The sequence below is a fragment of the Pollicipes pollicipes genome, unplaced genomic scaffold (assembly GCF_011947565.3).
Source record: "Pollicipes pollicipes isolate AB1234 unplaced genomic scaffold, Ppol_2.1 Scaffold_7261;HRSCAF=8764_pilon_pilon_pilon, whole genome shotgun sequence".
NCBI lineage: Eukaryota > Metazoa > Arthropoda > Thecostraca > Pollicipedomorpha > Pollicipedidae > Pollicipes > Pollicipes pollicipes.
In genome coordinates this window covers 29,241,052-29,268,239 of record NW_023597054.1, presented here as the reverse complement: position 1 = coordinate 29,268,239, position 27,188 = coordinate 29,241,052, and the positions used below count along the sequence as shown (strand labels likewise).

General features: G+C 57.5%; 2 protein-coding genes across 3 annotated transcripts in view; one reads left to right on the top strand and one right to left on the bottom strand.

Annotated features, from left to right (window-relative positions):
* Rabex-5 (Rabaptin-5-associated exchange factor for Rab5) overlaps nucleotides 1-14,363 on the top strand; it is a 23,246-nt gene extending 8,883 nt beyond the window's left edge. The window contains exons 1-10 of one of the 2 annotated variants that reach the window (XM_037236033.1): nucleotides 3,763-3,885; nucleotides 5,335-5,477; nucleotides 7,066-7,186; nucleotides 7,798-8,025; nucleotides 8,306-8,565; nucleotides 9,179-9,313; nucleotides 11,179-11,289; nucleotides 12,069-12,200; nucleotides 12,640-13,250; nucleotides 13,386-14,363. In XM_037236033.1, coding sequence (XP_037091928.1) covers nucleotides 3,789-3,885; nucleotides 5,335-5,477; nucleotides 7,066-7,186; nucleotides 7,798-8,025; nucleotides 8,306-8,565; nucleotides 9,179-9,313; nucleotides 11,179-11,289; nucleotides 12,069-12,200; nucleotides 12,640-13,250; nucleotides 13,386-13,722 — 2,175 coding nt within the window. In that variant the 5' untranslated portion in view covers nucleotides 3,763-3,788 and the 3' untranslated portion in view covers nucleotides 13,723-14,363. Of the gene's footprint in view, nucleotides 1-3,762; nucleotides 3,886-5,334; nucleotides 5,478-7,065; nucleotides 7,187-7,797; nucleotides 8,026-8,305; nucleotides 8,566-9,178; nucleotides 9,314-11,178; nucleotides 11,290-12,068; nucleotides 12,201-12,639; nucleotides 13,251-13,385 lie in introns of those variants that run through there. The other variant, XM_037236032.1, reaches the window with a different exon arrangement.
* LOC119112057 (tektin-1) lies at nucleotides 14,277-27,005 on the bottom strand. Its single transcript, XM_037236034.1, has 9 exons — nucleotides 26,807-27,005; nucleotides 24,755-24,926; nucleotides 24,265-24,452; nucleotides 23,728-23,851; nucleotides 22,246-22,394; nucleotides 16,335-16,557; nucleotides 15,711-15,946; nucleotides 15,265-15,400; nucleotides 14,277-14,868 (listed from the first exon to the last, which is right to left on the bottom strand). The coding sequence occupies exons 2-8, from the start codon at nucleotides 24,920-24,922 to the stop codon at nucleotides 15,280-15,282; spliced, it is 1,209 nt and encodes a 402-aa protein (XP_037091929.1). The 5' UTR covers nucleotides 24,923-24,926; nucleotides 26,807-27,005; the 3' UTR covers nucleotides 14,277-14,868; nucleotides 15,265-15,279.
* Nucleotides 27,006-27,188: the final 183 nt, after the last annotated feature.

Sequence of the window (27,188 nt, the reverse complement as noted above, 5' to 3'; positions counted from 1 at the left end):
GATACGACCCCGACCGTCCGACCGCCCCGGCCCCGATGCCGTCGGTGACGCCGACAATACGCCTCCCCCGAGATACGACCCCGACCGTCCGGCCGTCCCGGCCCTGATGCTGCCGGGTGACGCCGACAGTACGCCTCCCCCGAGATACGACCCCGCCCGCCCGGCCGCCCGGGCTCCGATGCCGCCGGTGACGGCCGACAATACGCCTCCCCAGAGACACGACCCCGACCGCCCGGCTGCCCCGCCCCGATGCGCTGCTCCGTCCTGCGGCACGGTGTCGCCGGCCTTCGACCCCTGTGGGCAGCGGACTGGCTAGGGTCGAACGCTGTGGGCGGGGAGGGGGAGGGGGAGGAGCTGCCCTCGTATGTTGCGTGTTGTGGTTTTGGTTTGTCTGAAAGCCGTTGATAGACGCAGGCGGGGACTTCCCTTGGGCCCGCAGACATACGCACGACTTGCGTCCCGGGAAATCTCAAACGAAGGTAGTGCGAACTGTGCACACGCAAGGCACGTCCACTGTTGAGGTCGCTAAGAAAAGATGAAGCAGAAGGCGGACATCTGGTGCCGGATGCTGCTCACCCGCCATTCCCGCCACCGTCCGAAAGCTTTGAAGCTCGCCGTGTGGCGTGCCAATCGTTGCATTTGGTCCGGTGTTTCTTAGTATGTCATCACATGACAACAAACCCATGCCAGCCTTGCAACACGAGCCGTCATTGTCAGCAGCGAGGGGTAGGGGCGGGGGCTGAGATAGGCGTCAGCGGAGCACTACTCTGCTCGGCGCTCCCTCCGTCTAACCAGGTCACAGGTCTGAGTCGGTATCGGTGCACTCCGCTTTCGACAGCAAGTCGCCCACCGTGGCGCCAGACGCCGCTCCTGTCCTCGATCCAGCTCCAGCTCCAGCTCCAGATCCAGGTCCAGGTCCAGATCCAGATCCAGATCCAGATCCAGAGCCCGGTGCGCGCTCCGGCCCGGGCAGCCCCGAGTTGACACGCCTCCGAGACGTGGTGATCACCTGCCTCCGACCGCCCTACTGCCTCTACCTGAAGTGTGAGTGCGTGTTGACCCCGGCTGTGGATCCTGTGATTGTTCTACTGCCTCTGCCCCGAGTTGGAGTGCGTGTCGGTCCCTTTTGTGACTGCCACCTCGAATGCGACGTCCCGCCTTAATTCACGTCACGCGTCTCGTGCCACGCGCGTGCGGTGTTAGTCCCACACCTGGTGGGCATGTGCTTTGGGGTCGTACGCACCGTTCCTGTTGTTCTTGTTTCGTTTTTGCGTTCGTCCTGGTGACTCAGTTGGTTTGAGCGTCCGCATTACGAATCACCCACCCGTGGAGGGATGGGTTCGTGTCGCTTCAGGGGCCCGCTGCTCGCCCCTGACTGGGATGTCCCGTGGGTGATGGTAGGGGTCGCACTTAAAGTTACATGATGTCAGAGAGCTGGACGGACCGTGTCGAATATTGCGGTACGTTAAGCTTTTCCGTGAAATTATGCCGTTGACCCGGAAGTTCACGATTGGATGGTGGAACCGAGGGTCGCGCAACAAGCACTACTTGGCGTGGACGCTGCTCCCAGACATCCGTTCAATCCAAATATTTAAGTATCACACCGTTTCCGCTGTGGCGGACCTTTGGCTGGTTGCCACGTGGTGGTCTCCTGTTTCCAGTTCGGGTTGCAGGGCACCTAGCTCTTTAGGTTGATCCACATTTCTCTCAAGCATTCTAGAGGATGGACGTCCCATAATGCAATTTTTTGTCGATTTATGTGCAACGTAGCATCGTAAATGCATGCACTGCCATACACGCTAGCTACTCATTAAACGGGCTGCTTTTCAAGCTACTGCAGCGTACACTGCCAATTCGGGCTAACCCTTATTCTTGCCTCTTTGTGAGATGATGCCATGCACGTCTGTGAGAAAGGATCCACAACACCTTGATTCCCAAATGATTGCAGTCTTGCGGGGAGGGCACAGCCTCAGCGAGCACTGTCTCGGTGGCCATATTGTTGTTCAGTTGAATGGTACGATCCGACCCGAGGTAATATTCATTTTTTTGTTGAAGGTCATGTGTTTGCAGCCTCGTGTCGTAGCTTCGCGCGCTTTCCAGCAGCAAGCAGAGCAATCGTTTGTATGTCGTACAGTCTGCGTGTGTGCCTACAAGGTACTTAATCCGACGCAATTTTTCCTGCACTTTGGGAGTATCGAGGGCTCATATTTTACTGAAACCGGAGCAGGTATGCGAGCATTTTACATATACGAACATGCCGGGTGGTCGTCAGTTCGCCGCCGAGGGCGGCCAGGTCTCTGAGGCAGCTGGCCGCACCTGGCGGCCCCACAGACCGTCCCCGTCACCGACAGTGGGCAGCGCGCGGTTTTCCGAGGCTGATGGCGGTGACCGGATCCGTTAGCTCATCCGGTGGTAGTTGGAACACGCAGCTGTCTGTGACGCTTCCCGCTTGACCCAGTTCGATGGTAGCGCTGACGAGACATTGCTGCGCACAAGCGTCTACTCGATGCGAACTCTGCAGACACGCGAGTCCCTCGCTTTGGTCGAAGGGCTCCGCTTCTGACACGTGATATATTGATGCCATACGTGTTCCCTTTTTTATGTGGGTCTGTCAGGGACACACCTTATTTCTCCCATCAAGTGTGTTTGACATGGATCATGTGATAAGATTGTGGTCGCTGAAGAGGCGCTTCGTTGGTCGTCGTGTCATGCCGGGCATTTTCATCCACAGAACCATTTAAACCCATAGATACAGTGTATCACGCGCTTGATGTCACTGGTCTTGCATGCCGTCTTGAAGCACGATACTTCCGTTAATTCGATACTTCCGGAATGGTACTTAGTATTCTTCGATAGTAAGTATCGTTACCTGATGCTTCCGTCTTACTTCCTTTGACGTAAGAGCGTCAGAGCATCTTACCAGAATAGCATACACATTATTGTGACATTTAAGAATCAGTGCAGATGTGTTGTTAGTTTTAGGCGTGCCAGGGGTCACAACAAATAACGCTGTCCCGTCCCGGTGACCGGGTCATGGCATGGGGGGAGGGGATTCTACCACCAGTCGGGTGGGACTCTACCACCTCAGTCTGGGGACTCCACCTCTTCAGTCTGGAGGATTCTACCACCTCAGTCTGGGGTACTCTACCACCTCAGACGACCTCGCAACAGCCGTTTATTGAAAGGGGGGGGGGAGAGGGGTGTCAAAAGCCTTGTCCAGACTCGAGGCAAGTTGTATGTAAAGCCGCTGGAAGCCGGAGGGCCGGGACGGCCGTTGCGTATCAGCACCGCCTTCGTCACCGTCACCAAGCGGCCGCGCGGGGTGACCGAGTCGCACAAGTGTCTGCGGCCGCCGTCCGCGGCGGACTGAGGTCGCTGCGCCTGGCGCCGAGGTTAGTCACACAGCGAGACGCGGCCTGCCACAGCAGCAGCAGGCCCGGCCGGTGCGTCGCCGCTGAAGCAACACACGCTCGCCTGCCGCATCGGTCGTCGGCGCCGCGCCGCGCCGCGCCTGTTGCCGTGCCGGGTCGGCAGCCCGCCGGGCGCGGCCGCCGTCGCCGCCGGCGCATCGTCGGGGTCGTTGCGCCGCGTGTGGCGTTAGTCAGCGCGAGGTGCGTTGCACGCCGCCGCCGCCGCCGCCGCCGCCGCCGCCCTCCGACGCGCGGTGTCTGGCTGCCGCGCAGCCAGCTGTCGCCGGCTGACGGCCGGCCGTCACCTGGGCTGGCCGCTGGCCGCCACCGTGCGGACAGTTTGCGCGGCGTGCCGGTCGGGGTGACACGCCGTCCTCGATGCTCTGTCTGTTCCTGTGTCTTCTGTTCCCGCTGACGGCGCTGACCAGCTCCGGCAACGGTCGGCGGCGCCGCCAGCGGGACCGGCGTCGGCCGCGTGAGTACACGCGCCGCGGCAGATGCGAACGCCTCCACGGCTGGTGGCGTCTCGGAGACGGGCTGTCGGGGAGGAGAGCTGACATGACTGCGTGGAGGGAGGCGTCGCTTGTCTGGGAATGGGCGAAGTGCCACTCTGTTCTCAGCTGGGGAGGGGCATCGTAAGTCGGGTGAAGAAGGGTGTCTAGTTCCACTCTCGGATGAGGGCTGCCGCGACTGGCAAGAGGGAAGCACTGCTAATCTGGGTGAAGACACGTCTGTACTCCGGTGAAGAAGAGCGTTGCTACTCTGCTAGAGAGAGGTATCTCCGGGCTATGATCGAGTGGTGCACCGCCGCTCTGCGTAGGGGGTAATGCCTCAAACCTGGTGGGGATTATCAGCTTTCACAATCAGGAGAAAGAGAACCTTCAGCAGAAGGGAAGTATGTCTCCACACTGATCGAGAGGTGGTACACTCCGGAAGAAGGAACTTCCACTCCGATGGGGAGGAATGCTGCTTCCGTGACTGGGAGTAGCTGGTGGAGAACGGTGCTACAGTGGGGTTATAGAGGGGCACGGTCACTATAAGGTGGGCAAGGGCACCAGTTCCCTCGGATTTGTTCGGACAAATGGAAAACAGCGTCAACAGCAGAGGAAGGGCGGCTGACAGGAAATTACGCATTCTCTTCAAAGATGTGAGCGGGTATGTTTTGGATCAAGTTAGGACGAGATGCAGCCCGTTGATATTGTTTCAGGGTGGAATCCGCAAAGTAGACGGGAATATGGATTGTAGTGTGTGTAGAATAAATTATCAAATGCAGGCGGTACTGCAATGGTGCGTAACACTTTCGTGACTGGAAGCGGGCTGCTGTATGACATCGTCTCCATATGTGCGAGCGTAGTCTAACAGACGGTGATGCCGCATCAGGTGGACCATTCTGTTCGTGGCTATCTCCGCTCTCAACCATTAGCTGTACGCCTTATATCAACACCAGGAACTTGTGCGTCGTGTTTCAATGATTCGCTGAACCCCATCGTGGTAATCTTATCGTCCACTGAGCTGTGGGTTATCGGATGCGACCCCCACGTTGTAATGATGCCGGCGGCAGGCTTTCGGGGCCATCGCACTTCACCGAATCCATTTATCTGAAAGATTTGCAGAACAGAGAAGATTTCATTGCTGCACACACTCGGACGTTAAGGCGGGGTCGGAGGTTGTCATGAGTGTGATGGAGTCTCAACGAAACATTACCCATTGGTGCCCATCATATTCAACATAAGTGCGCCGTAGCCAAACTGATGTCAGTAGCTATGAAGCTGCGGATGACAAACCCTAAAAAGTTTTTCTCCCCCCCCCCCCCCGCCCATGTCATTGGGTGTTCTTTAGTGGACCAGATGCTGTGTCTGAGGGTGCAGTGGCTCGCGCGCGGCTCGGCTTGGCCGGTCACTGACGCCCAGCCCGGCCCCCACAGACGCCAAGCTACCTGACGCTGGCCAGGTGTCGCCTCGGCCGTCCCACCTCAGCCAGGAGTCGATCCAGATTCACAAGGTGCTCAACGAGTTCATGACCGGCCTGAGCAAGCCAGCGGCCGATGACGTGCGCCGTCAGATACAGGTACGGTGGGGCACCGCCTCGGCGCCGTGCGGCCGGCCGGTGCCACCAGGGATCGCGAACGGTGGTCGGTCGTGGCCGGTTGTGGCACGTTCCGGACAGTTGGACTTTGGCTGCTCGCTTCCCGGCGTCAGTGTGATGGCCGCACCTCCTGAGGAAGTTCAGTGGCGGTATCATATACATGGCTGACCCTGGAGATTAGTGTGCTCCACGGCAGTGAATTCGGCGGGCAATCATTAAGCTCCCAGCAGCCCCCAATGTTATACACGGGATGGCCTTGCTCGATAATGACGACGGTTCCTGGTGGTATTGTTTTTTGAAGCCGCTCTATTCTCCATATCAAGAGATGGAGAAATTTGCGTAGAGCCCACTGCCATTACTCGGTGTTATTCGCGTGGCGCGCTTGGTGTAACTGTGCCCTGGATTTATGGGGAGGGCACTGCCTCCTGCCCTCGGGCAAGCAGATGTTGGTGTGCTTGCTTGTCCATATCATACCCGCAGCAGATCATCCCGATCGCAGTTTCCAGCACAGCTGGTGTGTAATCCCATAATTCGGTGCCTCATAGCCGGGGCGCACAAAAAGCGTAAGAACGGCAGCATTGCGCGTCATATGCCCACACAGATGTGCCCACAAAGTCGTCATGCTTTGCGTCAGACTGAAGTCTAAACGCCATGCGCGCGTTCGTTCTGCGCGCCTAGCTATGTCGCTGGTGACGCGGTGTGGGGTCGGGAGATGACGTCACCTCAGGTGGCGAGCGGCAGTAGGGGCGGCGACACTAGCTGCGGGCTGTCAGTGACGCATGGCGGTCGTTCTCCCAGTGTGGTGATTGATGAGGCCCTGGGAAACACTGCTTACGCATCTGTGGATGCAAAGGGTGAACGGAATCAGAGTCATTTGTCTTATGATCGTTTACGTGGATTCCACTGAATGATTACGTTCATGCTGTTGTCGTAACTGGTTAGGCTTTTCGGGTGAATTGCGCAGCGCGAATCAGAAAGCATCTTCGTAACGTTCGTGTTAAAGACGCAAGAAGGTTTGGGAAATGTTTGATACTGTGTAACGTTTGCACACAACCTAAAAGGCACCCATCCAAGATGCCAATAATCTTAATGGCGTGAAGAATCGCAACAATACGGCTAGTGCGATCCATCTGCTGGCTTGGGCCAAGTGTACAAATACCGCCGAATTGCGAAAGGTTTGCCGCATTCCAGCTTCGGTTGCATATTTTTGTCGTTTGTTGGTTGCTCCAACAATGTAAGCTTTGTTAGATATGTGTTTTGAAGATCCGTGGGTGCGGGGATAATTTTCATCCAGTAATAGTGAAAAGAGGTAGGAGACGAAATACCTTATCTTATGGCGTTGAGGTGAGTGAGCCACCCAGTCGTTGGAACGGACGGATGACAGCAATAGTCATAAGAAGTGTTTCTGAAACGTTTTACCATTTGGGTTCCGTAAATTTTTATTAGATACGAGATCCATTCCACCCTCCTTTTTGTCGGCCCTCTGCATGGCGTGACATTGTGATACGTCACATCAGTCCATAGACCTGTACACGACGCGGCCTGTCAAGACCGGTGTCTGTGCGGGCAGGCGAACATGGAGAGCTGCACCAGCGCTGCCAACACGGCCACATCGGACGAGATGTCCGAAATCGTGCAGACGTTCTACAACAACTTCCATGACCGCATCCACGGCCAGTCGGCATACTACGGTACGCTGCGTGACCCCGTACTGCACGGGGTTGTGTTTGTCCCCTAGCGTCAAGGACCGTGGTCGGGCTGGCGCGGACCACCCGGGCTTGGAGCCCCGGCCGTGTTACGGTCCCCGGCGGTAATGTGGCCATCGCAGCCAGGCCTGCTCCCGGCACGGCTCACGGCAGCGGTCGTGGTGCTCCTCACTTCAGAAATGTCGCACCCAAGCGTACATTGCTTGCAAGCGTACATCCATGTACACATTGCTTTACTGCCAAGTGCGTCGTCTTACCGTTGCGTCACGTACAGCCCAGCTGCGCGATGTTGATCAGTTGCTGTGCGGCGGGGGCGGCGGCAGGCGTAGTCTTAGTGCACGTTGCTTTGTTCACAAGCATGGCGCGCCGTGTACCATTCAGCTGCGACGCCGCCGGGGTGCCGGCTTGTGTACTCAGGTGCGTCACGTGTCAAGCCTCCGGAACGGTGCGCTGCACGGCGTAGTTGGGTGATGCGTGCCGCCGCCTATTGGTGTCAAAGGCTTGTTGACGTTTGGTGCCCTTGATGACGTCACCTTTGTTGACGGCCCAGTGGGCCATGCGACGGCGTTTGGTGACCTGCGGTGGCCGGCCCTCAGGCATGACGTCGGAGCGGCGGGCAGAGCTGGAGGACCTGGCGGAGCGGTACCTGACCACGCGGCTGTACCGCCTGCTGTTTACGCCGCTCTCGCAGCAGCTGGAGGAGGCTGACCTGGCCATCCAGAAGCGCATCCGCTCCTTTTACTGGATCAGCGCCCAGCTACTGGAGCTTAACATCGACGAGGGGAACCCGGCCGTCACGGACCTGGTCGAGCAGGCCATCACAGGTGCGCCGGCCCGCCGCTCCCGTGGCGGCGGCGCTGCCATGGTGTTGGGGATGTGGCGTGTCCTCGGCGGTCTCCGAGGCGCTGACGACCGGCCACGGTTCTCGTCGGGGCGCACGGCGGCCATCTGTATCCGCCAGCATTCGGCCCATGCTGTTGCTGTGAGCAACACCCCAACATTTCGCTGCGTTCGCTATGTTTGCGCCCGATCGGCGGCTTCCCACGTGTGTCGCCGGCGGCAGGCCGGTCGTTCACTCACCTGCGTGTGTCCGCCCCCCGGCAGACATCATCGAGATGGACAGCAAGCGAACGCCTCAAGACAAGCTGACGTGCGTGTCGGCGTGCGTGAGCCACCTGCTGGAGATGCTGTGCGTCGGCCGCCAGGGCGAGCCGCCGTCGGCCGACGACCTGCTGCCGGCGCTGATCTTCGTCGTGCTGCGCGCCAACCCGCCGCGGCTGCAGAGCAACGTGCAGTACGTGACGCGCTTCAGCAGCCAGCAGCGCATCATGTCCGGCCAGCAGGGATACGACTTCACCAACCTGGTGCGTGGCGTCGGCCGGCCCCGCCGCCGCCCATGGCCGCGATCGCTCCGGCAAGCGACGTGGCAGGGGGGGGGGGGGGGGGGCGAGCTCTCCATGGCTGTTGTGGAGCGGGGCGTGTTTGCAGGTGGCTTAGCGCTGATACGGTTTGTGGGCGTGAACCTGACAGAGGTCACGCACTATCTTGGGCGCGTGCTCGTGTTTTAACGTCCCGGATGAGTCACATGGCCACATGTGCACTCGTGCCAAATGGTGCCGGTGTATTTTTGTGCCCGCAAACTGCACGTAAACGGCACTGAATGAATGCATCCCGTGATGGTGTAACCGATGGGGCGTGGTAAGCGCGCAGGGAGGTTTGGAGTGGTCCGTGCGCGCCGCCAAATCTCGTGCTCTGGTCCACCCGATCAACATCACGAACATGGCGTTTGTCAATGGACCCACTGTTTGTGACCTGTGTGCGAATCTGGACGGCTTTCTGTTTTTGATTAGCGCCAATGACGATGATGGTTTTTCTATACGTGCACAGTTTGAGAGCCGACAGAGAGAGAGAGAGAGAGCCCGTGTGGACGGCGCCCCAGGGCGTATGCCCCGGTGACCACTCCTCGTCTGTCTGCAGTGCTGCGCCGTGTCCTTCATCGAGTCGATGGGCGCCGACTCGCTGGGTCTGACGGTCGAGGAGTACGAGCGCTACATGTCGGGCGATGTGCTGCCACCGGCCGCCGAGTGGGAGAGCGGCCAGTACCGCTGTCAGGTCAGTAGCGCGGCTGGGGAGCGGCCAGTACCGCTATCAGATCAGTAGCGCGGCTGGGCAGCCGCCAGTACCGCTGTCAGGTCAGCGGTGCGGCTGGGGGGCGGCTAGTACCGCTGTCAGGTCAGTGGCGCGGCTGGGGGGCGGCCAGTACTGCTATCAGGCCAGTGGCGCGGCTGGGGGGCGGCTGGTACCGCTATCAGATCAGCGGCGCGGCTGGGGAGCGGTCAGTACCACTCTCAGGCCAGTGGCGCGGCTGAGAAGCGGTCAGTGCCGCTATCAGGTCCGCGGCGCGACTGGGCAGCAGCCAGTACCGCTCTCTGGTCAGCGGCGCGGCTGGGAAGCGGCCAGTACCGCTCTCAGGTCAGCGGCGCGACTGGGGAGCGGCCAGTACCGCTCTCTGGTCAGCGGCGCGACTAGGGAGCGGCCAGTACCGCTCTCAGGCCAGCGGCGCGGCCGGAGAACGGCCAGTACCGCTCTCAGGTCAGCGGCGCGGCTGGGCAGCAGCCAGTACCGCTGTCAGGCTAGTGGCGCCGACGCACCCCTCGCCCACTCACGCAGGCGTCTGACCTGTCACCCCGTGGCTGACGGGTATCGCGGGGTTACGCATTACACCTCAAGCGTCACTACGCATTTCCTGTGTTTCCGCGGGCCGTTGGTGCTACCCTAAAATTGCGTCATCGGCGCACGCCCGACATTCGCTAGCCTCGTGCGCGTGGCGCCGACAAGGGCTGTGTCCAGACGCCGTTGAGTGGCAGGAGAGCGTGGGCGCGGCTGACATGCCCACCGGCGGCGTGCGCACCGACCTGTCCGCGGCTGGGTCACCGTCGACGGTACCTGTCCCCCCCATCCCCCTTCAGCCGGCCAGTGCTCCCGCCGCGTGCCCGGTCGGAACGCTTCCGACCCGTAAACCCCACGTGACGCCGCTGCAACGTTAGCGGCGCGCGTGAGTCACTACTTTGCAGAGCTTGCGGCACTTAACGCGGCGTCCTGTTGTGATTGGGAGACCAGTTGTACGGGGTACACTGTGGCCACAAAGGCCTGCTTTGCGGCTGACTCAGAGCTCCCCCATTGTTCGACGCGTGAGTCGGTGACCCGTAGGTGAAGCGGGGGAATGCACCGCCCAGGCGCGCTAATAACAGATGTCTTGCGGACGTCACCTGCGTGTCAGGCAAGGTCAAGTTATCACTTGCGGTGGGGGTTCGTTCGCCTGTCGCTCGCGTCGCTTGTGCGAAGGCCTGTCGTCTCCCTGTGCCAGTGTGGCAGGATGCGGCGAGACGGCCGTGAACCAGCCGCTCCCCGCCTGTTTACTTCGCGCCTTCACCGGACGCGGTGCGCTTTCGTTCGCGGTAATCTCCCGGTCCCGGTTGTGGCACGGCGCTGACTGCCGCTGCGCACGTTGCTCCCTGAGTCAGCGGGGGTGCCGAGATGTGCTGTCGTAGACGCCGGGGCCGGCCCCCTGCTGGCCGACAGCGCCGGGGCATGGGCCGAGTTGCGGACACCCGCAGTCAGGGGGCCGCCAATCTGGGACGCGGGGCGCTGCTATTCGGAGGGGGCGGGGACGGGGCTAACGGAAACGGTCACGTTTGTTATTGCTGGCAGACGGCAGATCGCCGTTCTGACCCGACCTGGCTAGTTCAGCAACGGACTGCCGATTCCGAACGTTGACCATCACGTAACCTCAAGGGTGGCTCACCAATGAGCGGAATCCAGAGAGCGTCTCGAGTCCTAATGTTCGTTCAGCCCTACACACGGGTACCCCCGTCCATCTGGGATGGGACCTAGCCTAACTTCGCACGGTGCCTGCCACCCCGGCCTGGCCGGTGTTGCGTCCGGCGCGCTCTGACCGGGCGTTTGTCCCGCCGCAGGCCCTGAAGATGATGGAGGCGAACCGTGAGACGCTGACGGCGCTGCAGGAGCGCCAGAGCAAGCTGCTGGCCGAGGAGCAGACGCTCGGCGACGAGATGGACACGTTCTCCGTGAGTGAGCGGCGCTACCACGGACACTCGACAGGGAACGCTCCCGGGACACCTTTAGTCTGGGTCGACACGGTGCAATGTTCTCTCGTAATGTTGATGAAGGTTAAGCAGATGCATGTAACTCAAATGTGACCAAGATCCTCTTGTACGTTCAGAGAGCTTTCCGCCAGTGGAATTGAACTGAATGTCTGGCGGTCGTTTATTTTCCTTAGTAAAGTCGATTGTGTAAAGGTTATGTAAGTTAGAAATGAGTCAACAGGTAGCGAGGTGTGTATAGTAATACCAGCTTGGTGTAAGCATTAGAGATCAAATATGATTGTGTGGTGCGATCTTGGCGTGTTGACATTGTGCTTGTTGACACAAGTCTTGCGCTTGGGCCGAGGTCATTGAACTGGGGGTCTCGGGCACACAAGGATTAAGAGAAAACGGCCCGTAATCCGGCGATAAGCTGAGCGGCGCGTGACCTTGCGAGGCAGGTGTTGACAATGGGTAGGAGTGGCCGGTCCCCGGGGCGGTTCTGCCTCGGAGGCACTGATAACACGCACTGTTCACGTTTAGTGAGAAGAGCCATTGCGCTGCAACGACAGGCCGACCATAGCTTGCAGTGATCGAGGATCTTATCATGGTACGCTTTAGTTTTCTTTAGAAATGTGTCCCGCCACATCGCGCGGCTTGGCTTCAAGGATAGGTTTCGTACTCCGCCTTGCTTCGCAAAAGACACAGCAGTCAGACGTCTGGGCACGGCTGTGCTGGGGCTGAGCCGTGCGTCTGCGCTGCAGGAGAGCGTCTCGAGCAGCGTGGAGGCAACGCTGGCCGACGCGCCGCTGGCGCTGCGGCCTCCGAGGCGGCCCGCCCACCTCGACTCGCCGTCCAACAACGTGGACGGGCTGCCGACGCCGCTGGTGCCGCAGGTGTGTGGCGGCGCCGGACGACCGGCCGCACTGCCCGCGCTGCAGGGCCACGGCCTGGCACAGTAGATGGCCGCCACCCTAGGCAATCTCGTGGGACGGAGTGTTATACGTTGCGCTGGTGAAATCCAGGAATATAATGTGGCGTATTGTAAAGGCATTTGAACATCATGCCAGTCTTAGCTTATGATGGAGCTTATGTGCCGGTGTTACCTGTAAGCGTTGATAGATTAAGATAGCTGTGAGCATTGATTGCACTCGATCACACATCACGAGAAACTTGGGAACTCAATTGTCGGTGTCCGATAATGGCGGGTAGACAATGCCGTAGAACGTGCCGCAATTAACTCCCGACGATTTGTGTGCTGCTCCGTAGCCCGGCCACCCGCCCGAGTGGGCCGTGCCAGTGTTGTCACCACTGACCCGTGCGTGCCGTCTTCAGGTTGTGGACGCGGTGCCAGCCGACGCGGACGGCGTGGGCCAGCTGCCGTCGCCGCCGCCCGGCCTGCTGCCGGCCGCGCAGGATAGCCTCAGCTCGGTGCTTACGCTGTCGCAGATGTCGCTGGAGCCTGCCCGCAGTCCGACCGGCCGGCCCAGCCAGCCGCCGCCGCCCCCGCCGTCTAACGCCAGCCTACCGTCGCCACCGGCGGGCGTCAGCCCACCGGAGCCGGTGCCGGCGCCGGCGCCGGTGGTGCGCGCCGGCCGGGCGCCCGTGCGCAGCATCCCATCCATCCCTTGCAGCACGGGCGCGGCGGCCAGCGGACCGATGCCGGTGCCGCTGCCGCGCCACTCCGACTGGCAGCATCAGCAGCAGCTGGCGCGCTCGACCAGCCACACACCGGGCTCGGAGCCGCGCTCGCCCGACCCGGAGCCGGGCGAGATGCAGCGCCGCTTCTCGGAGCTGCCCCGCTCGCTCAGCCACCAGTTCGGCGCGTCCGAGTCGCCGCGCCGCATGTCCGAGTTCGGCCGGTCGCTGAGCCACAGCGCCACCGCCGAACCGGCGCGCCGGCAGTCGCTCAGCAGAAACGAGGCGCTGGCTCTGGAAGCGCGCAGGTGCGTCCGCACAGCGAAACACACGCCGACTGGGCCTGGTCCGCATGTGAAATGAGTCAGTGCCGCGGTGTTGTGAACGAAGTGCGTAGACGGGATCGCCCCCGACATTGCGTAACCAGACCGGTCCGTCGGCAGGTTTTCGCTGGCCCGCGCGGAGCTGGCTCGTGGCCGACTGCAGCTGGAGGACGAGCGGACAGACTCCATTCCGGACGAGGACGAGCAGCCGTTCTCTGCCCGGGACGAGGCCGAGCGGCGGTACTCGGTCCGGGACGAGGCCGAGCGGCGGTTTTCGGTTCGGGACGAGGAGCAGCGGCGGTACTCGGTGAACACGGAGGCTGAGCGGGCAGCCGCCGCCGCTGCCGCCCTCACGGCCGAGTGCGAGGCGGCGAAGCAGCGCAGCAAGACCAGCGAGAAGCAGGACAAGCTGGTCAAAGTCCTGAGCGGCATATTTTCGCTAACGGACAACTTCTGATTGGGCGGTGGCGGGGTCCGCGCCGACCTGTGCGCCATTCCACGAGATGAGCTTTAGCTGATACGTGGCCGACCTTGATGTACTGATCGGTCTTGATCCGGGAGCTTGTGATGTCGTCTCCGATGTGGACTGTTTTACCCTCCCCCCCCCCCCATGGTGGCAAATGCGGGTCTTCACGCTGTCTTGCACGTGAAGCGCCACTGGCCCTGTTCCTTCCGCCGTACTCCTTGCTATCTGATGGGCGAATGTGCAGCCCGTTCCGGCTGCCCCCGTGCCGTCACTGCCCGTGGCTGCCGCGGTCGTCGCGTCTCGCGGCCACGTTGCCAATGATAAACCATACACAAGTCGTGATTGGGATAGGCATTACCATTGGTGCGCGTCTTGAGGCTAACACCGATCGTCGTTGGCAGTTTCTTTCGTGTTGTGATCGGGGGTAGCCAGTAATGTTGTTAATTGTTTTGCAAATGAATGTAGCTGGAAACGGAACGCCTGGTGAACGCTTTCGTCGTTCTCGCGCTGTACTTACTAGTCGGCCAGGGTTCAATTGGAGGGACGGTGAGTGGCGATCGATTTTATTTTGCTGACATTTGTATGTATATATCGGAGGTAAAGCGAACAATACAATGTGATTCATCTTTTGAGCGAGGTCTGTTCGCGTGCAGTGAGCGCGTGACAGGTCAGTGCACTGTGTGTCGTCTTCTGACCACGAACCGCGTGCGCGTGCAGGCTAGCAGGCATGACCGGTGTGCAAGCGAGGCAGATCCTGTCCCACGAGACCACGCGATCCCAGTTGAGTTAGAAGTTGACACCAGGACACCTGCGCAGGATTCCACACTAGTCAAGATGCCAGTACATGTGATCTAAGGTCGGACGGAAGCAATACCGACCACAGGATCGGTTCGACTGGGGACAGCGGTGCCACGAGACGACGAAACAGCTGAAAGAACGTGACGCATAGCACATCAAGTGACAATTTCGCTGGCTCCTCGTGGGTCCAGGGAGGGGTGGTCACGCCCCCGTTGGCGCCGGGAGTCGGGCCGGCCGTGGCCAGGGCAGTGGTACGCGCTGGGATCAGTCGGCGCATGCTCCACAGCGAGGCGATCGGGCTCGCCGCCGCAGTAGTCGAGACTTTCAAGTCTGCCGGCGCTGTGGATGCACAGCACGTACGATGATTGCAGTAGCAGCTCGTACAGAATACGTGCTGCGGTCGCGACTCGGAGGAAGAATATTACTTTCGCCGTGCGCTTCGTTGGCCCGGCCATTTTCGCATTGCACTGAACACTGCCGACCAGAATGCACCCGGCGGTTGTTGACATCAATGGAATCGGAATAAGGGAACATGCTGAGGCCTTAAGGATACCATTAGGTAGTCGTATTTCAAAATCCGCCTGGCACTAGCGTGGGCAGTGACACGACACATACACCTAGGACGATGTAATACTCGCGAGGGAGTTGAAGCGGCGACATGGCACCGCATACAAAAGGCGGACGTCCAAAGACGCATGCCGTCCAGCATGCAATTTGGCGCCCGGGGACACTCACTGGGGCTTGCGCCGCCTAGAAGTGCGGTATGATGACCGACTGCCGGTGGACTTGACACTGGCCCTCGCAAATGTTGAGCGAGTTGGTCTTGACATCGATGTCCTCCTCCAGGATCAAACGCTCACGGTCTAGATTCCTGTTCGTATGGAGTTAAGAAATCAAGTAAGCGTGGCAACGCGAATGCCCCGCTACCCTCAGCTTTGAACAAATGACTCGATATGAGGGACCGATGAACACTGTACACATAAACATGCAAACATGCTCGCAATCCACAGCAGCAAAACACCCCCATACTGTCACAATGAGTCTGCCTATCAAGCGCTTGCGTTTCAGATTGCCCCGCTGAAGGTGGCTAGTCCAGTGATGGCCCAGACGCGGCCGCCGCCGGCCGGCGTCCGCTGTAGCCGGCTGGCCCAGCAGACCCGCAGTCCAGCCGCCCGGCTCACCTGAGCTGCGCCTGGGCCGAGGCCAGCTCACGGCGCAGCCGGTCGGCGTTGGTCTGGATCTCCTTGACCTCGTGCACCAGCTGGCGCTGAGCGCGGTCGTTGGTGAGCTCGGGGCAGGGCCGCTCGGTGCGGCCCTTGAGCCGCGTCTGCGCCTTGGCCAGCGGCGTGCGCAGGTTGCGGATGGCCAGGTCCAGCTCGCCAATGGTCCGCTCCACGGCCGCGATGTGCTCCCGCACCTGCCGCCGGCCAACGCAGTCGGCTGAGTGACGGGCACGTCGGATGGGGGGGGGGGGGGGCGGCTCCGCCGACAACCCAACACAGCCGCGGGACAGTCACACATCGCCCTCAGACGTGTTACTTGACACGATTTTCACGCTGAAGTGCAGAGTCCCCATAATTTCACCACCAGCAATAGGTCATTTACTGATTTTGCTCATGACGCTTTCGCAAATATGTGGCAAAATCGAAACCACCCGTATGCAGCTCACCTCATGCATACCAGTACCTCCCCAAATCCTACAGCCTGACCGCTGGGAACCGGCCAGTGGGGCGGTCTCCCATCCCCAGGGCGCTTTCCCGGCGTGAGCCGCCGTCGTCGGATGCCGCGTAGGGACGGCGTCTCACCATGGACAGCTTGTCCTCGAGGGTCGTCTTGGCGGTGCGCGTCTCGTGCACGCGGTGATCCAGCGCCCGGTTGGTGCGCTCCACCTGCAGCCGCGTGTCGCACTCGGACTGCTTCAGCATCGCCTCCAAGCTGGCCTCCAGCACGCGCGCGATGTCCACCTCGCGCGTGGCGAACGCCAGCAGGTCGGCCGCGTTCTCCAGCCACGAGTCCACCGTCAGACCCCTGCCAGCGGCGAGATAGCGTGTAATGTCGGTGGTCTGCGGGCAGCACAGCGGCTTCGCCATGCAGCACAGCAGAACAGCACGCCGCGCTGGTGATCGTGGACTTTCGGCCGGCAGTTGTAAGGCCCGGGCAGTTATGGGCCGCCCCACTGGCCGGTTCCCAGCGGTCAGGCTGTAGGATTTGTGAAGGTACTGATATGCATGAGGTGAACTGCATACGGGTGGTTTCAATTTTGCCACACATTTGCGAAAGCGTCATGAGCAAAATCAGTAAATGACCTATGACACCACGACAGTTTGAGTGTGACCATTTAGAAGGAGTTAGCTTGGGCTAGAGCAAGGGAGCTACAAGGAATCGACGCGGAGGGAGGACGATGACCTGAAAGGGCAGAGGGGTACTCGTGGGCCTTGTTGACTGGGGTGGTCAGACTTCAACATCAATACATCAAGCAGGAGTGGGAGGGGGAGACGTGGGCAGAATGCAAAGCCCGAAGGATTCCCTACTACAGTGGCGCATCCAGGGGGGTGCCACGGGGCCATGGCTCCCCTTGGGCTCCAAAGAGCCCCAAAATGAGTTCCGAAGGGCCCATAGTCGGCCAAATAGACGCAGTTTTTTAAACACAAAACGCAACAAATTTGGACGTCTTTGGGCTTCTAGGCGCCCAAGAACAGTCGTAAGCAGAAGTGAAGCAACCGCCAGCCATAAATAACTATTCGCTGATTGTAAGCGGTGATAGGGGAGATTTTAAGCCTCGTTACGCTGTTCTGAGACCCTGCACTGCTGTTGGGTGCCCAAGCTGTTAGCCTGCTCGGGCACACGTGATCGCTCGGGGGCCATCCACATTAGGTCCTGGGTGCTTCCTATTTGCTTGGAGAGCCTTGAGCTTGGGAGGGGAGCTTGGGAGGAGAGTTTGTAAGGAGAGTTTGGGAGCAGAGCCTGGAGAAGAGAGCTTGGGAGGGGAGCTTGGACGGGGAGCTTGGGAAGAAAGCTTGAAGAGAAGCTAGTTCTTGTCGGGCCCATTTGTAAAGCTGCTTAGGCCAGTGACGGATCCAGAGTGACAGGCCATATCCCTTTGAGTTCCGAGGGGGCCGATGGGCTCCGAAGGGGCCCATAACCGGCTGAACTGACGCAGTTTTCTAACGCAAACACAACAAAATTGGGCGTCTCTTGGGCCTCCAGGCGTCCAAGAACAGGCGCAAGCGAGGGCGAAGGGCCCGTGAGCAGACAAAAATAGTTAATCGCTGATTAAAAGTGGTGATTGAGGACGATTTGAGACATGCCAGGGGCCTGCACATCCACTTGTCGGGTTCATCCGATCGCGTCTACGTTGCCCTTGATCTCTTTACATTGTCTCGGAGGGACCTATGCTGCTATCAGGACCTTGTCTGCCAGCATGCATGGACACTCTTGTCGATCAGGGACTCTCCACGGATTTTTCGCATTTGCCGAAAGGTTCTTTACACTACAAGCCCATCTGTCACCCTGCCGGGGCACTTGCTCATTCCTGGGCCCTCCATACTGGTCGTGAGGTTTTCCAATGACGCCAGAAGGATCTTACTCTACTACCAAATGTCCTACTTGTGCCTGCAAGTGCCAGGGCGTTTCGCCCGCCTAGCCTGTTCGCCTGCTTAGCGTTTTGCCTGCCCTAGCCTTGGAGCGGCAGTCGAACACTCAATTTTTACACGCAATTGCCGAAGATGCTTTTACGGGCCGCCGAGGTTGTCCATGGCATTTCCTTTGCGTGCTCAATTCGTGACGCTTGCTATCCTTGCACACAAAGGTGCAGCCAGAGCCTTGCCAATGGAGGGCACAGGGTTGACAAAGGCCGTCCCCCCAAAAATAGTCGGATATAGCCCATTTGTAATTGAGAACATGTTTTTCTTTCATGTATATATATATATATATATATATATATATATATGCATATCTGTATGTGTGTGTGTGTGTGTGCGTGCGTGCGTGCGTGCGTGCGTGCGTGCGTGCGTGCGTGCGTGCGTGCGTGCGTGCGTGCGTGCGTGCGTGCGTGCGTGCGTGCATGCGTGCGTGTGTGTGTTACACATTTTTTTTACCTTGTATAATTGGAATATAAGCAAAACGTCAGCTCGAGATCATTTCTGCCTTAAGTTTAGAGTAAATAAACTGACAAAATAATGCGTCAAACAACTGCATGAAATAAATCGCCGGCGCTCTTCATTTTACAGTGGTTCAGCGGCTCTTTTACACGGATAGAGCTCAGACATTCTGTCGGAATGTTTTATCTGGGTCGTACAGAGCTACCAAGGATTCTGCGAATGTAGCCTGAAAATAAAAATGGGACAACTTGTATTAACATGGCCAAGTCATATTTGTCTGGATATGTTCAACATTCAGTCAAAATTAATAAGTGGTGCAACTTATGTAACGTTGTTTTGAGCGTGCGCGCACGCATATCTTCGTAACGAATATTTGACGCCAGGCGTTGCAGTCTCCCTGGGCCGCGCAGCGTGGGCCTTTAATATAAGGCCGTGGCTAACAAGTGGACGAAAATGGTGACGCATCTGAAAAAGTATCCTTGAACGCTTTACGACACCAAATCGTACATCAAGAGATATGTCCTGACGTATATTTTACTCGTGCGGTCTTTACATTTGTGACAATAACGTACTGGTCTTTACAGCATGGCGAAGTGGTGCTGGAATCGGCTGGCGGATCTCGCTCCCCGGGATTACGGGCATGTCAGTGGCGCCCCATGACGCACTCGCTGCTAGGGTTATGTCGCGCCGCCAGCCTCTCAACCTGGTGGGAAGCGGAATCTCACCGTGGGAAATCGAACCCCGTGCCTGTAGCTTTCCAGACGTGCACTGGTTAATGCAGCCGCATTAATCACTACACCAGCGGCAACCGGTGCGCAGGCTCAAACCTTCTGATGTCATTTGTTTCACTAGTCGATTCTGCAAAATAATGAACGTTTTCAGGACACATGGGATTGCCTTGTGCGTTTTGAACTCATTTTGACCGACACCATTCAACACTAATGAGGTCCCTTATTTCCGGTAAAGGGGTCCCTCGGGCACAGCAATAAGGGGCACATCGTGGTTCCCAGGTCAAGTGCTGCAGGGCAATTCTGTCCCACCGCGGTGCGTTTTCCAGACGTCATTCCGGCGACACTTCCTGACGCGGGAGACTTTCTGACCCGCGCAGTTGACCCCGGATCGACGCATGAGCCGCCATTAACGCAACAACATTCCTGCTCGCCGCAGGTGATCAAATAATTGGCACATAGAGTCTAGTTGGGCTTAACTGGCCCGTACTGGAAAAGGGCTGGACGGCTATCCGTTCGGTACTGGAAGCCCTGACTGGCAAGGGCTCTTCTGTTATCTCAATGTGAGCACTCACAAATTCTTATGTTTCCTTCGACTGTCAGAGAGCCCCGGCCAACGCATGAGACCCTCTGCCGTTCGGGCTCCTGTCCCCGCCCCTGTTGAGCAAATCTTCCCCTAACCGAATCGAGGCCCCTTGCTGACACAGTTCTCACCGACTTAGATACCCGCATTGTCTTAGGGGTTCCCCAAACGGCGTAGGAGGACCTCTGACTGATATTCCAGGCCACTGCCCTGTAAGACACTGTGGGCCCCTGAACGACCCAGCAGCCCGACCAATGTAAATCACGAGCCCGGTCTTGTCCCTGCTTGGGAAATGGGCCACCATAGCTTGGATTAACACGGAGCCGACCGTTCGTTGTTCGCGATCTCCGGTCGAAATGAAGGAACGCTCTGTCTCAGTGCTCCCTATCGGTGCAAGAGATCATCTTACTGACACTTGAGATCACGGCCCTATGGACAGGGGTCTTTAATTAGCCAACAGCCAGCCCTTCGGACTCTTCAGTCATCCCATCGGGCCCTTGAACTTTGGTGGCGAGAGACCTTTCGGCCCCTCTTCTGGCCCCTTCAAACAACGATTTGACCCGGGGCACTTGCCCCTACAGGACCCCTTTTCGGCACTGTGGCCCCTTTCCGACACAGGAGCCCCTCATTGTGTCAGGGACCCCTAACAATGCAAATCACGGACCCCGGCCTCGTTTCTGCTTGGGTAATGGGTCTCAAGGGCTCAGACGAACACGGAGCCGACTGTTCGGTGTTCGTGGCTTCTCACCGACTTCGATACCTGCATTGTCTCAGGGGCTCCTCACATGGTACAACAGGACCTCTGACTGATATTCTAGGTCACTGCCCTACGGCCGCGATTCTTTATATGACCTACAGCCAGTCTTTCGGGTCGTTATGCCCTCCAACCGGACTTTTGACCGTCGCTTTCGTTGGGTCGCCCAGGCCCCTTTTTGGGTCTCAGCAAACACTTCCATTGGTCGGTGCGGGGACCCTTGCGAGCGTAGAACCCACTGTTAGACACTATGGGCCCCTAACAGATACAGAGGCCTCGAGCAGTGTATACCACTGGGCCCAGCTTTGTAGCTGATTGGGAAGTGGGTCCTCAGGCCCATGTCGACATGGAGTCGACTGTGCGGTACTGATAGTGCCTGGCCAACAGGTAGGCCCATATCGACTCAGGAGGTCCCCGATCGACGCAAAGGGCCCTCCGACAGTTATCTGAGGTTTCGTCTTCGCAGGTCGGGATCCTTGGATAAGACTCCAACCAGTCCTCTGTGCCCTTAGACCCTCCAATCGGGCCCTTGATCGCCGGACCCGTGGGCCCCTAGAATCTTCGGGCGTCCTCGAACACTGCCTCTGGCCGACTTGGGGCCCCTTGACAACACCGGGCCCCTGTTAGGCACTGTGAGGCCCCGAGCATGTGAATCGCTGGCTCCGGCTTTGTCCCTGCTTGGGAAATGGGCCCTCAGGCCCATGCCGCCACGGAGCCGACTGTGCATTACTGGTGGAGTCTGACCGAAATATAGGCCCTTATCGACTCAGTGGGCTCAGATCAGCGCACATGGCCCTCTGCGTGGCATTGGAGTGCCCGGCTCCGCGGACCGGGCCCCCTGAATAAGACCTCCGGCTGGCTTTTGGGCTCCTCGGGCCCTCAAATCGGGCTCTCAATCGCAGCTTCCGAAGGGCCTTTCGGGCTTCTCTGAACTTAACAGGGGGGTGGGGGGGGGGCGCACGTGACCCCTGTGCCCCCTCCCCTGCCTGCGCTACTGCTCGCGCATCACGTTCTTAGCATACATTGAATGCTAGGATATCTCGAATTCATCTATAAACGTCAAAGTAAAAGCTCTGCATCGGGCCATCAGGCATCAACTGATCACATCGACTAGCCTGCTGGCCGTCAGTAGCCTTGGATTCAAGTGTCGTGCTTGATTTTGGTGATACTTGGCAGCCAGCTTGAGTTCATGTTGCCATATATTTTCAGAAATACTTAGCCTCGAAATGACGGGATCCACCAAGATATGGAGAAAATTAACTTGCTTCATGCGTGTGTTTGCGTAGCATGCCTGGTTTTCTAGAGCTGCCTACGGTGAGATGGGTTTCCGTTTATCAAATGGGAGAAAAATCCTGAAACTCAATGACTGAAATACGATGATTTTTTGGAGGAACTCTTAACCTCAGAGGCCCACAATTTTGCGTGCCCCCCCCCCCCCTTGCCGAGATCCTGGATCCGCCACTGCCCCACTGGCAGCGCCCTGGGTGGCAACAGTCCACAAGGCGCACGCAGTTTGCGGGACACAGGGTGTACTGTCTGGCTCCGACTGACTCTGTGTCGATCTTGACGTCGCCGGCGATCAGCTCCATGCCAGCCGACTCCAGGCTGAGGTCGCGCATGCTGCGGTCGATGTCCAGCGCCGCCTGCTTCCGCTCGATGTCCCGCTCCAGCTGGTACTTGGCCTTCCGCAAGCGACGCAGCTGCCCGGCGCAGAGGACGCAGTCACTGCACATGACGGCCAGCGGCGGACGCGCGCACAGGCAGCATCACCACCAGCCATCGGCCCCTCTATACCACGCCTCCCCTTCTCCCTCCCCCCCCCCCCCCCCCGGAGGACAGCGCGGTGCGTGAAGAATGACATGGACGGCCGCCGCGGCACGAAGGCATTATTTGTATTTCGCAAAAATGCCACCGTATCATAAGACGGGAGGAGCCAAGACCGATAACCCGGCAGGCATGCCGTCCGCTACCCCATCATCAAGCGCGCAAATCGGGACAAGTTTTCATATGAATGCCAAGGCGGCTTATGTACCGCCCAGATGGGAAAAGAGCGCTGGCCACCGCTTCACTGTTCCACGGCAGTGGGCAATAACATAATGCCAGTAACAGTAATTTGATGAGTTTGGTTTATCTGGAGCACAACGGAATGAATGATATGGACGACCAAAAAACGTCCAAGTCTCAGGCGCTAACGGAAGGTCTAGCTTGCTGTGCAGTGGAGTAATGCGATACACCACGAGAGAGCCTGTCGACCACACCAAACAGTGGTATGACAACAAAATCGTGCTGAGAAAGTGAAATGAATCCACAACAAAACAGATAACGACATGTAACAAGCGCACATATGATAAACTACATGCCAGTAATTATATCTGAAATACCCGAAACACAGCAGAATGAATACCGAGCTTTCGGCCTGCGAAGCCATCTGAGGGTTTCGCGCTCAAGCGCTCTCTACACCTTCATGTTAAACAACCAGTAGGAAGCTTGAGGCCCAAAGCCCGTTGGTCATTTTGGCTTGCTCCAGATGTTCATAATATAATAACTGACATGCAATTGATCTGTGTTCTCATTGCAATGTTTTCAACCACGCCAGTGACCCTCCACATACTAAATGTCAATACAGGCATTTTAAAAACCCGATGCCACACAGCGTTCAAGGTGCTCTAAAAAAACAAAAACACGTGCTCTTTTTCACTTCAACGTTCATTTGCAGCTGTTGAAGACTATGCGGGGATGAAAACTGGCACCAGGGCCCCAATTACAGGCCTTACAAGTGGGCGTTGATCCCGGCATAAAGCGGGCATCGGTTGACACACGTTACTCGGGCGGTCATCAGTCACGCAGTTGAACTGCGTGTCGCCGGGAGACTCGCGCTATTTTGCGGTGGGCGACATCGATAACAGTGGGCGTTTCACGTCCGAGCTGGCCACACCGAAGTCAGCCGCAAATGTCACCGCGTGCGCGCAGGCACCGGGGAGCAGAGGTGCCGCCGCCGACCGCCGGCCGCCGGCCGACCGAGTCCGCACTGACCTGCTCCTTGGCCTGCTCTCGGCACCGGCAGAGCATCTCCAGCACGCCCTCAATCACTTCTACCTCCTTGATCAGCTCGCGCTCCGGTTCGTCGTGCACTCGGTCGATGCCGAGGCGGCACTCCCTGCGATGGACGTCCGGTCCTGGTGACGGGGGAAATCACGCCGCCCTTGCGTGTCTCCCACGCCCTGGGCACGCCCGTGTCCACCCACGCCCGTCACTGACCAACCAGCGTCCGGCCGGGGCCATTTATGTGACGTGGGCTAAGACAACATTTAAATGTCGACACAATGGAAAAACTACAAATGATTTCACCACCTGGATGCACTTGCATTGACAGTCGGCGACAGTGACAAAGACCAGATGTTAGTCCGACATGTTGTCCGTGTATCTTAGCAAACATTGGTGCCTGCCTCCGTACACAAACGTTGCGGTGTTTCGTGTGTCCGCAGCATCCCAAACAGAGCTGACACTGCCGGGCGGTCGGATAAGCGCCAACAGGCCCTCATGTGGCCTCCGCAATGCGGCGATATTCACCTCATCTCTAAGCAGTCTTTGGCGCGTTGCAGCGGGTCTTGGAGATCGCATTCGGCCTTGGCGACGCGCGTCATCATCACGTCCATCTTGTCGATGTGCTGCTTCACGTCGGCCAGCTTGGCATCCAGCTCGGACTTCCAGTACTCCAACTGGTCCAGCCGCTGGTCCAGACGCTTGTCCGCTTCATCCTGCGCGTCATAGGGTCCGCATTGTTGCCAACACATCAAACCTATTTCATATCGGCGTGATTGATCGCAGCTGCTGATCGTGCTAAGCGACAAGGGTTTTTAATGTAACACGAAATATTGAGAAAGCGCTCAATGCAAGTCAAGTTCATGCAAAGCGGTATCGGCGAAAATAATTAACTTCGGCCGTACAGGAGGAGCGGCAAGCCATTTGAACGACAGCGCATCCATTGTTTAGACGAGATCTTCAGAGAGTTTGACAAGGTACTTTTGTTATTGACACGGACGTAATCGACATGGCGTACCTGTGATTGCTTAGTGCGCACCACTATCTCGTCTCGCAGCCGATTGCACTCGGCCATAAGTGACTCCGCCGTGTTTGAGTTTGCTTCGGCATTGTGGAACTTGATGTTGTTGGCTAGGTTCCATTCCTGGGGCGTAAAACGCGGCGGGCGAGCCACCGTCCGAGGCATGACTCTGTCAACAAACGTTAAACGAAGTGCGCGCAGCGTGCTCATTACCCTGCCATAATTTTGACATTGGGAGCAAACCATCGAACGTATGATTTGGCAAATGAGAAACACAGGTATTGTCACAATTACGACGGAGGTCAGATGCCGCCACATGCCCTAGTGTTATAAGAATGACATGCCAGCGTAACGAGAAAAGCGGCAGATAATTATCGCCAGGCAGACGGGCTTCTTCGAGTTACAACGCTCCACGTGTTTATTTTAAGACCAGCATATGGGAATGACGTTTAGCATATCGTTGAAAGAGGCCACTTGTGAAGTTTAGCTGCAATAGCTGTTCTGTGGCGTGCAGTCGTCAGATTATTTCTTACTCATTGCGTAATCCATATTTTCGTTGCCCGTGCGACTACGCGGAACTTAACACATTATGTCTATGGATGCTACACGGAAAGAAATGCTTCTCAAAAAGCGGATACCCGTTCAAACCAGTCCCACTTTAACGGATTGCGAGAATTTTGTACGAATGTGATAAGCTAGGATTATTGCAACCACGCGGAACAATAACCCTAACACAAGACCTGCCGTAACTCGTGCGTGAGGTCCCGCAGGTGGATGCTGAGCTGGAAGCCCCACCGGTGTGGACACATCTAACTCGCTGTCTCGGGTGAGTTGCTTTTGGATGCGATACAGCAGTGGTGTTGGTGAAGCATATACAAATGAAGGAAGTTGTCCGAAAATACCATGGGAGAACGGATGGGTGGGCGAGATAGACAAGGTGAAGAGAGGCAAGCGGTAGCGGTACCAGGACTGTCACCTAGGGGTTTGACCAATGCTCTTGGGGTTTGACATTGTTCTAAAGGGAGAGGGATCAGGCATGCGGGATAAAAGCCAATGGCAAAAAATGGATCCCAGGATGAATCGACCGACCAACTTTTTGGCGATTCTATGACCCAGCCGCCGGGGATCGATCGCTGCCAAACTGTAGCAATTGTATCTGCCATAGCTGATAACACATCCTTTCCAGTGCATGGTGATCTAGGTCAGGGCAAGTCACCCAAAACGCCCACAACCGCCAAAGTCACCCGCACACGATCTCATACTCGATCCAACTTTGGCAGTTGGGCTGCTTTTTGTGATCTTTAAAAAAACATTCAAAAAAGTCTTTAGATATTTAATGATGAAATACATAGATGTTTACAATGTTCTCGAGAAGATCGGTCATCGCGCCATTGGCGTGTCTAGTGGCAGCTTGTTGGCGACCGGTACCATAGGCTCGGAAAACGTCAGCGTCGTTAGGTTTGGTCGATCGTTCAGGCCTAGCTCCTGTCCCATCCGGTCCCGGCACATGCCACGCCCAACGAACACGAACCTTGAATGGTCTGTGCACGCGACCAAGCGTATGTAAGCATGTTCATTGAGGAATGGATGGTGCTTGAATTCGTAGCACGGAAATTCGAAGTCAGATGGATCATTGCACCGTACCGAATAACTCGGCATCGAAGATGGAACCCAAACCCTATGGCATCCGACATCCACATCAGTGAATACATGGATGCCCGCATTTCTGGCATCTTCATTTACTTATCAAAAATCTTGGGTGATTCATGATGTCTGTCAGAAGCTAAGTTTTCCACAATTATTTGGGGGGCGGGCCGGACAGTGAAAAGTGGCAAAACCACCTTCCCCAAAATGTGCCAGCGGACGGGGTTCTCTCCGGATTTGGTCCACTAATGCCTAAAATTTGGTGTCTGGAGTTATGATGTATGGCCGACGGGTGGGCCCCAAGCCCTCCCCAAATAGGGGGAGGGGCTCAAGCTCTTCCCCAACTGAAAAGGAAACCACACCCCCGGCGTATGTCTTATACCAAGCCGGCCGGTTGCCACCTACCACGCTTAATCTCGTTATAGCAGTCGCGACGACGACGGTGAGGCGCAACACTTGGGCATCAAACGAAGAACCACTTAAAACCACTTGTTTACATGATAACCCTAATTTTGAGCGCCAGCTTCCGCTGACAAATTATACTCGGTATAGCACAACCCCCACAGAGGGGCTTAAGTGCAATCCGAGCTGTAGCCACGGCACCAACTCGCCACAAATAAAAATTGGTAAACCACTTTGTTTCCATGGCTACCAAATCCCATCTATCAATAATTTTATTAAAGTTACGTGTTTCTGTATTCGTAGATAAGCTTTTTATCAAGGTGAATAAAGAAAATGCTTTTTACTTTAAATTCAAATTTAAAAATATGGTGAAAAACATTATTTA